Source organism: Podarcis muralis, chromosome 3 (genome assembly GCF_964188315.1).
Source record: "Podarcis muralis chromosome 3, rPodMur119.hap1.1, whole genome shotgun sequence".
Classification (NCBI taxonomy): domain Eukaryota; kingdom Metazoa; phylum Chordata; class Lepidosauria; order Squamata; family Lacertidae; genus Podarcis; species Podarcis muralis.
In genome coordinates, this window is record NC_135657.1 from 1,142,861 (window position 1) to 1,155,585 (window position 12,725).

The following is a 12,725-nucleotide window of genomic DNA, read 5'->3' on the forward strand; positions in this document are numbered from 1 at the left end:
ATGGGGACCAAGAGGGAAGGGGGGTCCGGGTGCACTTGCCCAAGCACATGGCGAAACGGTGGAACTCGCTGCCACTGGAGGCCATGATGGCCTGACCAAAATCACCCAAATCTCTCAGGCCCAAGATTCCCATAGAAGATTGAGCGTAGTTTCTTTTTTTGGGGGGGGGGGGGGAATTGTGAGACACTTCAATGCCTGGCTGAGTAAGGGGCTGCCTCAGAAAGCAGACGGGTGAAGGGGGGGGGGAATATTAGGCAAGGAAATGAAATCAATAAGTAGATAACCACACATTTTTAAAAAAAAGATACGTGCCAAGCAAAACCAAATGCTGCAAGCTATGTAGAAGTATGAAGACTTACATATGATTTGCATAATTATATCCTGCTAATTAAAAGGAGGGCTCTGACCCCCCCCAACCTGGTCAACTGAGAAGCTGCTCCGTCCCCAAGAAGGCCTGAGACTTCTCTACACTTTCAAGCCGCACCTGACTCTCTTGAGGACTAGAAAGTTGCCTCTTTAAACAGCGGAAGCTGAGCTAGCCAGGATGCCAACTTCCTCCCCCCGCATCCAGCCAGCCCCCTCTTGCCTTAGACACACAGAGGGAGAGCAGAGACCCTCAAATTCTCCCAGCCGGCCCCCCCAGTCTCTCCCTGGGGCTACGAAAGACCCTCAAGGGTGGGAAGAAGGCAGAAAAGGGATTTGGGGAGCCAAGAGATATTGCTCATTTCTCCTTGGAATGAGAACACAAGGGAAAGGGGGGGGTGCTAGGAAAATGAAGACCCCTCCCCACATTTCCCCAAGCAGCAAAGCGACATTGCAGGGGGTTAGACTACAGGACCTTTGGGTTCCCTTCCAACTCTAGAATCCTGTGCAATGGGAGACATTCTGCAGCCCATTCTGGGCTAGGAGAGGAAGGGGAGTGCCAGAGAGACCCAGCAATGCCCCTGGGGCAGCCTAGGCTGACACTCTTGACCCCCCCCCACCGTCCACTGCACACACACGGGACCCCCCTCTCAGTGACCCCCACCAAGCACCCAGCAGCACTGACCCCCCTGCTCTGCTCGACGGCCCCCCTTTCCCGCTGCCACCCCAAAGCAGCCGCTCCGACCACTACTCACTCCTGCCTTGCATGGCCTCCAATGGACCACCGCCTTGGCCCGGGGCAGGACCAAGAGGCAGAGCCCCGCCAAGGCCCCAACCTTCTCTGGGGCAGGCGCAGCGTGGCTTCTTCCCCCCTCCCCCAAACACAACTGGATCACAGAATCGTAGAGTAGGAAAAGGGCCCCTGCGGTCATCTAGTCCAACCCCCAGAAATGCACAGGGTTGGACTAGATGATTGTGAGAACTGTAATTTGGGGGTGGAACAAAAATGGCTCCCCTGTGGACCCCTAGATGTCCGCTGTGCAGGCAAGAGGGGTGGGTTGCTCTGGCAAAGTCTCCCTCTCCCATCTCTGGGGCAGAAAGCGCTATGGGGAAGAGCCGTAGTTCAGTGGTGAGAAACACCTCTCCTGCAACCAGGTCAAGCCCCGCCGGCAGCATCTCCAGGCAGGGCTGGGAGAGACTCCTGGAGAGTCACTGCTGGTCAGTGCAGACAATACTGATCAAGATGGACCAATGACCTGAATGAGGCAGCTTCCTGTGCTGCCCCCCTTGCAGACAGAACCCCCCACATTCTCTGCGATGGGGGGCTGACAGAGCAAGCCATCACCTGGAAAGCATAACCCCCCACAATAGCATCTTGGAAAACCCCAGAACCAGCCCAAGGCCAACACCCCCAGAGCCCATCTTGAGACCCCTGAGAAATATTGGGCATGGGGGGAGACTTGGTCCACCGTATTTGTGACCCTGGGAGGCAGAAGCGGCAGAATTCGCGCTGACCACCCTGGAGGAGCCAAGAGGGGCCCCCAGGGAGAGCTGAGGACCCGTGGGGAGGGGGGCAGAGGGGGGCCCCACCCAGGACGCCTCCACCCCGGGACCCGGGGCGCCCAGGCTCACCTCCCGCTTCCAGCGCGCCAGCCACTCGTCCCGCTTCCTCTTGCTGATGTAGTAGGGGTCCCCCGCCTGGAAGGTCAAGCGCGGCATCGGCCGGGGGCGAAGGCTCGACTCGCAGCCCAGGCCTCCTCCTCGCAGGCGGCCGCGGGATCCCTGCGCGGGGAGAGGAGAGTCAGAAGGGATCGCCGGATCGGGCCGGATTCCCATCTCAGCCGTTGCCCCGAGCGCCAGACCCGCTCTGCCCTCCTGCCATTTCCAGGAAAAAAGCACACCAAGAACTCTGGCCAATGCAAGTTTCAATAGTGGGAGGGGTCCCTCCTCCCAAATCAATAGTCAATACTTTTGAATGGATTAGTTTTTGCTACTATTGACTATTGATTTGTGAGGCGGGACCACTCCCATTATTGAAACTTACAGTGCTTTTTTCTTGGTATATTTATTAACAAGAACTCCAACTTATTTCCAAAAAGTGGCCTTCAGAAAAGCATTGCTTTTATTTTGGGGGGACAAGGCCGTTTTCATTCCGTTTCTTCAATAATAATAATAATAATAATTTATCATTTATACCCCGCCCATCTGGCTGGGTTTCCCCAGCCACTCTGGGCGGCTTCCAACAGAATATTAAAATACAATAGTCCGTCAAACATTAAAAGCTTCCTTAAACAGGGCTGCCTTCAGATGTCTTCTAAAAGTCTGGTAGTTGTTTTTCTCTTTGATATCTGGTGGGAGGGTGTTCCACAGGGCGGGTTGCACACGGTTCAGAGATATATCTCAGTTTACACTGAACCCCAATACTTGAAACAATTACATTAAAAGTAAAAACAAAACAACAAGACTCGGACAAATGTTTCTGAATACATTCAAAAAGTTGTGTTGAAACGTATATACAAAAAGTATTAACAATTATTAATGGAGATAAAAATTATGTATCGCAAAGTGCATTGCTTAGACTGGAAAAAAATTGAATTTATAGGGCTCTGTCGGAAGGGGAAAATAAAAATATGTACCCCCCCCCCAGCCAGTCAAGATCAGAGCTGCAGCTTTAAGTACAGGAACATGAGCCTGCTGTTTTCCTCTACCCTCCTCATCCTGTTTTTCCTTGTGTGTCACACCTTTCAGACCGGGACTGTTTTATTCCTGGTCATTCTATGATCCATTTTCGGCTAAAGAGTATATGCTCTGCATCAGGAGAGGGGTGATTTGGGCAGCCCCCTTAGTCCCCACCCATGGGCTCTGGTGGGGGCTTTAATCCAAGCGTCCCTGGGAGAGCGCAGCAGGACTCGCACTCTAAGCAAGCAATGCTCCAGCGTGGGGGCCCTGGAAGCTGCTCCCCCCCCAAAAAAGAGCCCAGCTGTGCGGAAAATACTTGCCTCCATTTTGAGGGAGTTGTAGTGGTTTTCCTCCTTCTCTTCTTTGCCTGGAAACAGAGAGTGAACAGAGTGAGTGCCAGGATCCCTGAAGGGCCGGGGGGAGAAGTCTGGGCCATGCGGGCCCCTTGGTGGGGGGCAAAGGAGGGCGTTGTGCCTGCGCTGGGTCTGGTGGCACCACCCCTCACGGCCAGGGTCCTCCTCTCTCGCTTTGCACATTTAAATTGTTACTGGATTTAAAAACTTAGCACAAAATCCAGTTTATACACTTCTCCTAACAATTCGACTTCCCATCTTAACATTCGTGATGTCCCCCCCAAAAAACAATTTCCTGCTGCCTTGTATTCAATATTTATTCTAAGATACATTTCTTTATTTGCTTTCTTCTTCCTATCCTTTCTTTTTTAAATTAAATAAATTTTATTATTAAAATAATTCAACATTAATACATACATATTACAAATATACAAACATACATACATTTCATACAGTCCTTAAAAATATTCCTACATACCCCCACTCAATCCCACAGATACTTCCTTTTGACTTCCAATCTACTCAATTGCAATTTCTTTCCACTTCTATTACTTTCTTTCACACACTTTTAAACCAACTTTTCCTGTTACACCTTGTTATCCATCTTATTTAGCATTTCAGTATTTATAACGGAACATGTTTATTCTAATAGTTCTGATTTTTCGATATGATTTTGCAAGTATCCTTTAAACACCTTCCAGTCCTTGTCTATCTTCTCTTTTGAGATCCTTCCAATTTCTCCCATGGTTTTGTAATACTCCAATAATTTGGCAAGCCACTCTGTTTTCATCTGTATTATACCACTTTTCCAATTTTTCGCAATCAATAGCCTTGCGGCTACTGTTGCATGTAAATATAATGTCTTGTCTTCTTCCTTTAGACTTCCTGGTACTATTCCCAATAGAAAACCTTCTGGTGTTTTCCTAAATGAATATCTGAACATTTTTTCATTTCATTATATATTGTTTCCCAAAACTGTTTGATGTTCTTCCTGTCCTTTCATTGCTTATACTTCAAGACCTGCTCACGATTTCATTTGGCTAGAGCAGTTTTTTAAAATAGTCCGGTAGGAATTTCCATTCTTCCATCGACTTTCCTTCATTCTGGTCCCTTATTTTGGCCGTCGATCTCACCATTCACCTCAAAATCCATCCCTCGCCTCCTTTCCATTTCTGTGCATACAGATCACAGGCTTGTTTTAGTCGCCTGCAGAAACAATTTGGGTGCCCCTCTCATGCCCCCCCAACCTTCCCCCACCTCACTGCGCTGGCAAGGGCTGATGGGAGTTGTAGTCCAAACCAGCTTGGGCGAAGAGGCAGTGGTGCCAACTTCCTGGGGCCCTGGGTGCCCGGGTACCCACAAAACTGCCCACAAAGGGCCCAGACACCCACAAATTTCAGTGCCAGGGTCACGAACACCGCATGGCACCCACGGATCCAGGCATCCGTGGTCAAGTTGCCAAGCTGGCACTCCTGGGGCGAGGGATAAGCAGGCAGGCTCCTTCTGCTTGGCAAAGGCAACTCCTTGAAGGTTCTACGTGGTTTCTTGCGTCCCGGGTGTGTGTCCCCTCTTAACAATATCACTTTACATCTTATATATAAAAAGCTGTTCTGCCTGGCCTTTGGTTTGGACTCCGTCTGACCCTTATGTTTCCCTCCCCTTATGGTCTTGATTTATCGGCTACTTTTAAAATGAGGCTGAATTTTAAATTGCATTTTAACCTGCATTTTAAATTGGTTTCCCCACCCCAAACATGTTTTTTACTGTGATTTTATTGGTGTTAGCCACCCTGAGCTCAGCTCTGGCCGGGGAGGGCGGGGTATAAATAAAAATTATTATTATTATTATTATTATTATTATTATTATTATTATTATTATGCCTATCGACCGCTTCAATCTGCAGAACTGGCACTGCATGATACCCATTCCACATTTGTAAGAAAGCGCTATTTTGGTGTGGCAGCAGCTGCCCTGTGGAACTCCCTGCCAGTTGAGATCAGGCTGGTGTCTTTGCCACACTCTTTCTGGCTACCTGGCCAAGGGTGCCCCTTCCTCAAAGCGAGTGGGGAGAAGCCCCAGAGAAGCGGGGGGGGGGGGAGGGGAGAGAATGGGGAGAAGCCCCCTGGAAGCCATGGGGGGGGTGCCTGACGCCTGCAGGGGACAGGATATGCCAAACAGGAACCGAAGGGGGTCAACCGTTGGCTCAGCCTCTGCATTCTCCGCGCCCCCCCCCCTCCATGAGAGCCGCCAGCTTCCTGTGTCGTCTTCCTCGCAGGTAACAGAGGCCGCAGCTCAGCTTAAAAATAGCACCCAGCCTGAAATTTGGGTGTGGGCGGGGGGCAGCGGAAGAGAGCACCTCTGCGAGGCGGTGGTGGTGGTCGTGGGGTGTCAGGAAGGACGAACGCACAAGCCGTGTGGGAACAGGGGGGGGGGGCGGAGAGACGGCAGCGATGAGAACGTAAGATCACAAAAACCACGCCGGTGGATCAGGGCAAGAGCCCGGCATCCTGTTCTCACAGCGGCAACATGGCCCCAAGGACCTAGGAGTCCAGGTAGACTGCCTCTGGGCCTGGAGGCTCCATTAGAAGCAACTGTATCACGCCAGTCTTCCCATTCTCACCCCACATGCCCCAAAGGGTGCAAGAAGGGATCTGAGCGCAAGAACAAAACTCTCCCCTCTGCTGGTTTCCAGGATCCAGGATTCACAAGTGTTGCTGCCTCCACAGCCCTCTCCTCCTCCTCCATGAATTTTTTCCAAACTTCTTTTAAGACCATTCACGTTGGTGGCCCTCACAGCCTCTTGTGGGAGGGAGTTCCACCGTCTAACTATAATAATTTATTATTTGTACCCCACCCATCTGGCTGGGTTTCCCCAGCCACTCTGGGCGGCTTCCAACAAAGATTAAAAATACATTAAAGTGTCACACATTAAAAGCTTCCCTGAACAGGGCTGCCTTCAGATGTCTTCTGAATGTCAGATAGTTGTTTATCTCCTTGACATCTGGTGGGAGGGCGTTCCACAGGGTGGGCGCCACCACCGAGAAGGCCCTCTGCCTGGTTCCCTGTAACTTGGCTTCTCGCAATGAGGGAACCGCCAGAAGGCCCTCGGCGCTGGACCTCAGTGTCCGGGCAGAACGACAGGGGTGGAGACACTCCTTCAGGTATACTGCATCAAAGCCGTTTTGGGCTTTCAAGGTCAGCACCAACACTTTGAATTGTGCTCGGAAACGTACTGGGAGCCAATGTAGGTCTTTCAAGACCGGTGTTATGTGGTCTCGGCGGCCGCTCCCAGTCACCAGTCTAGCTGCCGCATTCTGGATTAATTGCAGTTTCCAGGTCACCTTCAAAGGTAGCCCCACATAGAGCGCATTGAAGTAGTCCAAGCGGGAGATAACCAGAGCATGCACCACTCTGGCCAGACAGTCTGCGGGCAGGGAGGGTCTCATCCTGCATACCAGATGGAGCTGGTAAACAGCTGCCCTGGACACAGAATTAACCTGTGCCTCCATGGACAGCTGTGGGTCCAGAATGACTCCCAGGCTGCGCACCTGGTCCTTCAGGGGCGCAGTTACCCCATTCAGGACCAGGGAGACCCCCACACCCACCCGCTCCCTGTCCCCCCAAAACAGTACTTCTGCTGATTCAACCTCAATCCATTAGCCGCCATCCATCCTCCAACCGCCTCCAGGCACTCACACAGGACCTTCACCGCCTTCACTGGTTCCGATTTGAAAGAGAGGTAGAGCTGGGTGTCATCCGCATATTGATGGACACCCAGTCCAAACCTCCTGATGATCTGATGTGGTGGAGCCTCCTTCTTTGGCGTTCTTTAAGCAGAGGCTTGACAACCATATGTCAGGAGTGCTCTGATGGTGTTTCCTGCTTGGCAGGGGGTTGGACTCGGTGGCCCTTGTGGTCTATTCCAACTCTAGGATTCTATGATTCTATGATCTCTCCCAGCAGCTACATATAGATGTCGAAAAGCATGGGGGAGAGGAGGGAACCCTAACTATGTGCTGTGTGAATAAGGACTTTCTTTTATCCATCCCAAATTCCCACAATGCGCAGGGGGAAATTCAGGGCAGCTGCCCCCCCCAACACCTTGACACTCTGCACAGAAGTTCTCCTATAAGAGTGCGGCTCGGTTCATGCTAGGAGACGCCAGGTGGATTGGGCCCCATGGGCTGGCCAGATCCAGCTGGGCTCTCTTCCGCTGCTCCACTTGCTGGAGAAAGAGCCTGTTCACCCTCTTTTTGGCTCATTAAAATTTGGGTTTTTATGATATCTACGTGTCTTATCTGTTGTGCAACACACCCCAAACACAGACTATTCCTTTCCCCCTTTTGGGTCCCTCCAAAGATCTGGGAAATGTTGGCGTTTTGCTCCTCCTCGATGGGGACACACAGCCTTTCGGAAGCTGCCTCCCTGGCCCCAACCAGTATCTTCTGGACCTGGGATGCCCAGGCCGGACGCTCTGGGGTCCCAAAGTCAGGAGGTTGGGGAGGGGGCAAAAGCCTCTCTGCTCCTGCCCTCCCCAAATAAATCCCTGGCCAGCTCAGCAACAACTCCGGGGCTGCTGGCGGCCGCCTCCTTCCTCCGAGGGTCTCTGGCTTCCAGAATTTCCATCTGGCCAAGCCTTGGCCGCGAGGAGGCCCCCTCCCAAGGAACAATCCTGGCACAGCGGCAGAGGAAGACCCCTCCCCTCGCAGGCTCCCTGCCAGCAGGAAACCTAAGCTGCCTGGGAACGTGGAATGAGGACTCTGCCATTCTCCTCCACCGCCCTGGAAAAAGCCCCCCCCACCCCGGATTTCTGGGGCAGGAGGAATTCCTCAGGCAGGAGCCACCGGGGCTGGGGGGGGGGCAGGCAGGAGGGGGCGTAGACCCTCCTGGGAAGGATCCTGCTGCCTCCTGCCCAAAAGGGCTCACGTCACTGTTCTGCTGCCCCTTCCTCAGGACACAACTTTGGGCACTCTGAAAGGCTGCCAGGCGGGGGAGATGGGCAGATTTCACCCATAGGGCACAAGCCCCACACTGAGGGGGGCAGGTGGAAAATTATTATTATTATTATTATTATTATTATTATTATTATTTATATGCCACCCATCTGGCAGGTTGCCCCAGCCACTCTGGGCAGCTTCCATCATATTATAAAACCACAGTAAAACATTGCACATAGAAAACTTCCCCACTCTTCAGCCAGTGCTTGCGCAAGAGAGCACCCCGATGGGTCGCGCCAATGTGCACAGGGGCGCCAAGTACGGTGGGGCCAGGGAGCTGGGGCCCCCAGAAAATTATCAGTGAAGAGGCTGGCCCCTCAAAGTTCCACGGCAGCCGTGGGGCGGGCTCGCATCATGCATGCAAGCTGCAAGAGACGCCAGCATGCCGTGGGGCATGGGCGCATGGCACGAGCCCATCGCAGGGTGTCCCGACGCTGTGTGGCCCAGGGCCTCCTCAATCGGGAGGGCAAGGCGGTGTGCATGGACGCATGGAAGCATCGGAAGAGACTGGCTCCTGGATCAGGCCAATGGGCCCCCTTGTCCGACCTTCCATGGGAAACCTGCAACCAGGATCCGACCACAAGAGCATCACTCCCGGCTCCTGTGGTTTCCAGCAAGTGGGATTCAGAATCATGGCCGCCTCGGACTGTGGAGCCAGAGCAATAGCTCATCCTGGCCCGTAGCCTCCATGGCCGTCTTGTTTCTTTCCGTCTCTCATTTCACTCCCTCCAACACCTTGGGCTGCCTCTGCCTCCTTTGTGCGCTCTCTCGCTCTCGCTCTCACATACACACAACTTGTCAACACCTCTGAAGGCAGCTCTTCTGGCCGGCAACCCAAACCACAGCCCCATTCGGCTGCCTGCTTTGTGGGCTTCTGAGCCGGTGGCTGCCCTGGCAGCTGCTCTCCCTCGCCCAAGCCAACGGGCAGAGCCACCCAGCAGCCAGGCTGGCCCTGGCACCTGCAGGCCGGATCCTGGAGCCGCCTATGGACGTGGGCAGCCTAGTCGACTGCAGAGAGAGCTTTTTTGGAAGACGGTAGAGAGACTTCCTGACTCAAGAGTTTAGGAAGTGTGTGTTACGGGAGTCCATTCTCTTTATTTATCACCACACAGGTCCCACCTTTTCCCCAGAGAGCTGAAGATCCTTGGTTCTTTCTCTTCTCACTGAATCCTCACAACAACCCTGTGAGGGAGGTCAGGCTGAGAGGCAGGGCCACACCCAGATTTGAACCCTGGTGTCTCCCAGGTCCTAGTCAGACACACTAACCACTACACCACACTGTCTCTGCACAATAGCCCTTCCCATTGCGGGGGTCCAGCAGCCAAGAGCATCATCTCACCAGCCTCCCAGGCGACCCTTAGTCCACCACCCACATAGCTGGCATAACCAGGCACACATCGTACAATCACAGAATTGCAGAGTTGGAAGGGACCCTGAGGGACATCTAGACCAACCCCCTGCAAGGCAGGAATAAAGGAGGCAACCTTTGCCAACCTTGTGCCCTCTAGATCTTTCGGTCTGTAGCTTTCGCTACACAGCCAGGCTGGCAGGGGCCAACAGGGCACCAGGTTGGTGAAGGCAGAGCTACATGAGCTACCAAGTCAGAATTCCTGCATTGCAGGGGTTGGGCTGGATGACCTTTGGGGGTCCCCTTCCAATTCTATGATTCTGGGCCACCCTCCTTGGTCTGAGCAGCTGAGAAGGAAATAGGGCACAGCCTTCAAGGGACTCCCAAAGGGGCAGCAGAGCAAACCCGGCTTCCGCATACGAGAAACAGATGCACACTCCAGTGAATCGAATGCCATCTGCAGCATCAGGCCTGCCCCTCTCAGGCGCCTCACCATTATAAAGTGATTTCTTAAAGCACATGCATGTTCATTCTGCGCCTTACAGTGAAGGATGCTGGGGGAGGGGGGGTTATAATTGCAAAAGGGATATTGGGGGTGTCACCGGCGCTAGCCAATCAGCCCTGCCCACAGACGGAATTCGTTTGCAAGGTTGCAGCACTGTTTCCTTCGGGAAGAAAGGTTATGTTTGGACTGAATGTGGAAAGGGGGCAACTGTGAGGTTCCTTAAAGGTAAGTGACCCCTTGACTGAGCCTCATTTCCACCCCCCAGAGCCTGACCTCCCCCCTACACTGACTAGCCACCCCCTGCCCCTCGCTTGCAGTGTGGCAAGAGCCCCAACCGAAGACCCTTCCCACGTCCCCATCTCACCTTCGCTGGCAGGGGGGTCGGGGCTGTCCTTTGGGGTGCAGCGGCCGTTCTCCAAGGCCCGCCCCCCCACCTCGCCCTCCGGGAGGCTGCTGGCCTCGTCCTCGCTGGGCTGCCGGCCCTTCAGGTCGGTGGTGGTGCTGCCGCTGTTCTTGGGGCTGCCCGTTCCCACGTCTCCATTGGGCACTTGCTCCACGGGGCTGGTGCTGTGGGCAGGCGGGGGGCACTTGGGCGCTGAGGCCGTGTCTTTGGGGGCTTCTGCGCTCTCCACCTGGAAGGGGAAAGGGCAAGACAAAAGCGGGGACAAAAGGCGTGAGACGCTTCTTCGCACCCTCCAGGTCGAGGGAGGGGTCTTGGGCAGGGAGGGACATCGTCCAAGACCCTCCAAAGGAATGACCCTTGACTGACAGCCTGGGAGGGAGGAAGGGGGGGGGGAGCCAACTTCAGGCAAACAGGGACCAGAGAAGTAGCAAATCGCTGTAGGTGAGAATTCACAAAATTCACATTTCCTTTTTTTGAAAAATGCACTTCAGGTGTATGATGCTTTCATACACACAAATACACACACACACACACAATTTTTGTTAACTTTTCTGTTTTACCATTTAAAATACTCATTTAAACATTCTCAAAATATGACTTCCCTTCTTCTCTTTCCATGGTTCATTTTGCATATCACAAATCCCCGCATATTTTACAAAAACTAAACCATTCAGTATTCCATTATTGCAACCGTCAAAACTTATTTGCACTGCTGAATTTATCTGAATGCTGCCAACGTTTTCAGGTGGGCACAATCCCCCCCCCCATCTATTCAATAACGTTTTCCAATTGTCTCTAAACGTTTATGACGTTTTCTGCCTAACCCTAAAACAAAGGCAGCCAAGAGATTTGCGGGAGAGAGAACGACTTTTCGGCAGAGCCATCATTGTGCATGGGGAAATAGGGGCATTTATAGAATCAGAGAATTATAGGGTTGACCCCCAGGGTCACAGAGTCCAACCCCCTGCAAGGCAGGAATTGCAACTGAAGAATCCCCAACAGGTTAAAAAATTCAGATGAAGGTGAGTCCAGCACCTTCCGAGATTGGCTGAGGCCGCTGGTCAAAGATGTTTGGGGAGCTTTTCTACACACAGGCACAAAACCACCTGCAAAACTCGTTTCCCACAAGCACCTGCCGGAAAGAGGATTCACGACGAGATGTCCTTAACCCCCCCCCCCAAGTGTGGTGTGACCATCAGAGTGTGCCTGGGAGAGCAGGGTTCAAATCCCGACTCCGCCAGGAAGCTCACTGGACGATCTGGGGCCAGTCCTCATTTCTCATTCGCCGAACTACCTCACTGGGCTGTTGTGAGAATAGAAGGGAAGGGAGAGGAGAGCTCTGTGGGTTCGGGACAGAAGCCCACAGCCAGCAACTCTTGAGGAGTCCTCTCCGGCATGATGTTGTTACGAAGAGCGCACTTGCCTTGCGCAAAGAAGTTACGCCTTTTGTCCCGAACCGACTTCTTTAAATCAGGTTTTTGACTGAAGCAGAGCTCAGGGGAGAAGAAGAATCTCCCACCTCCACTTTGCTGCTCGTTTGTCTCTGAAACTCTTTCCTGCCCCCCTTTTCGCCCTCTCCCCACAAGCTGCTGGACAGCCCCCAGTTGGCACCCCCTTGAAGAAACTGGTCGGGATTTGCAGGCCTTGCCTCACCGGCGGAGGAAGAAATAAATCTGGTTCCATTGCAAGTGCAGAGATGCGGACAGGGAGCAGAGAAAGGGAGAGGGCACCCCTTCGCCCCCCCCCCAGGACTAGCACCCAAGTGAGACAGGAAAGGAACATGTTAACAGGCAATGTTCTTGGGGGGCCCTCTGACGCCTCTTTTCACCCACCGCCATTTGCCTCCTGCTCTTAAATTCGCTTCCCTTTGATTCCAATTGGGTTGACCTTACGAGGCAATAAGCCATTTGGTGCAGCCAAAGTCTCTACTCCCCCCCCCCCGGTGCCAAATGGGCTTCTGCCGGGGGGTGGGGGGCAAAGGATGCTTCAAATGGCCTTTCCAGGAGGGACCCAAAGACTGGCAAGGCTGCCACCACTCAGAGGCCTGGTCTGAGCGGTGTAGCCAGACATCCGAAGC

General features: G+C 53.1%; 1 protein-coding gene across 6 annotated transcripts in view; it reads right to left on the minus strand.

Moving 5' to 3' along the window:
* DNMT3A (DNA methyltransferase 3 alpha) overlaps positions 1-12,725 on the minus strand; it is an 84,413-nt gene that overhangs the window by 40,906 nt on the left and 30,782 nt on the right. For all 6 annotated transcript variants that reach the window (XM_077926703.1, XM_077926702.1, XM_028725319.2 and 3 more), the window contains exons 4-6: positions 10,610-10,877; positions 3,363-3,409; positions 1,996-2,145 (exon numbers count right to left, since the gene is read on the minus strand). In XM_077926703.1, the coding sequence (XP_077782829.1) occupies positions 1,996-2,145; positions 3,363-3,409; positions 10,610-10,877 (465 nt within the window). The remainder of the gene's footprint in view (positions 1-1,995; positions 2,146-3,362; positions 3,410-10,609; positions 10,878-12,725) is intronic.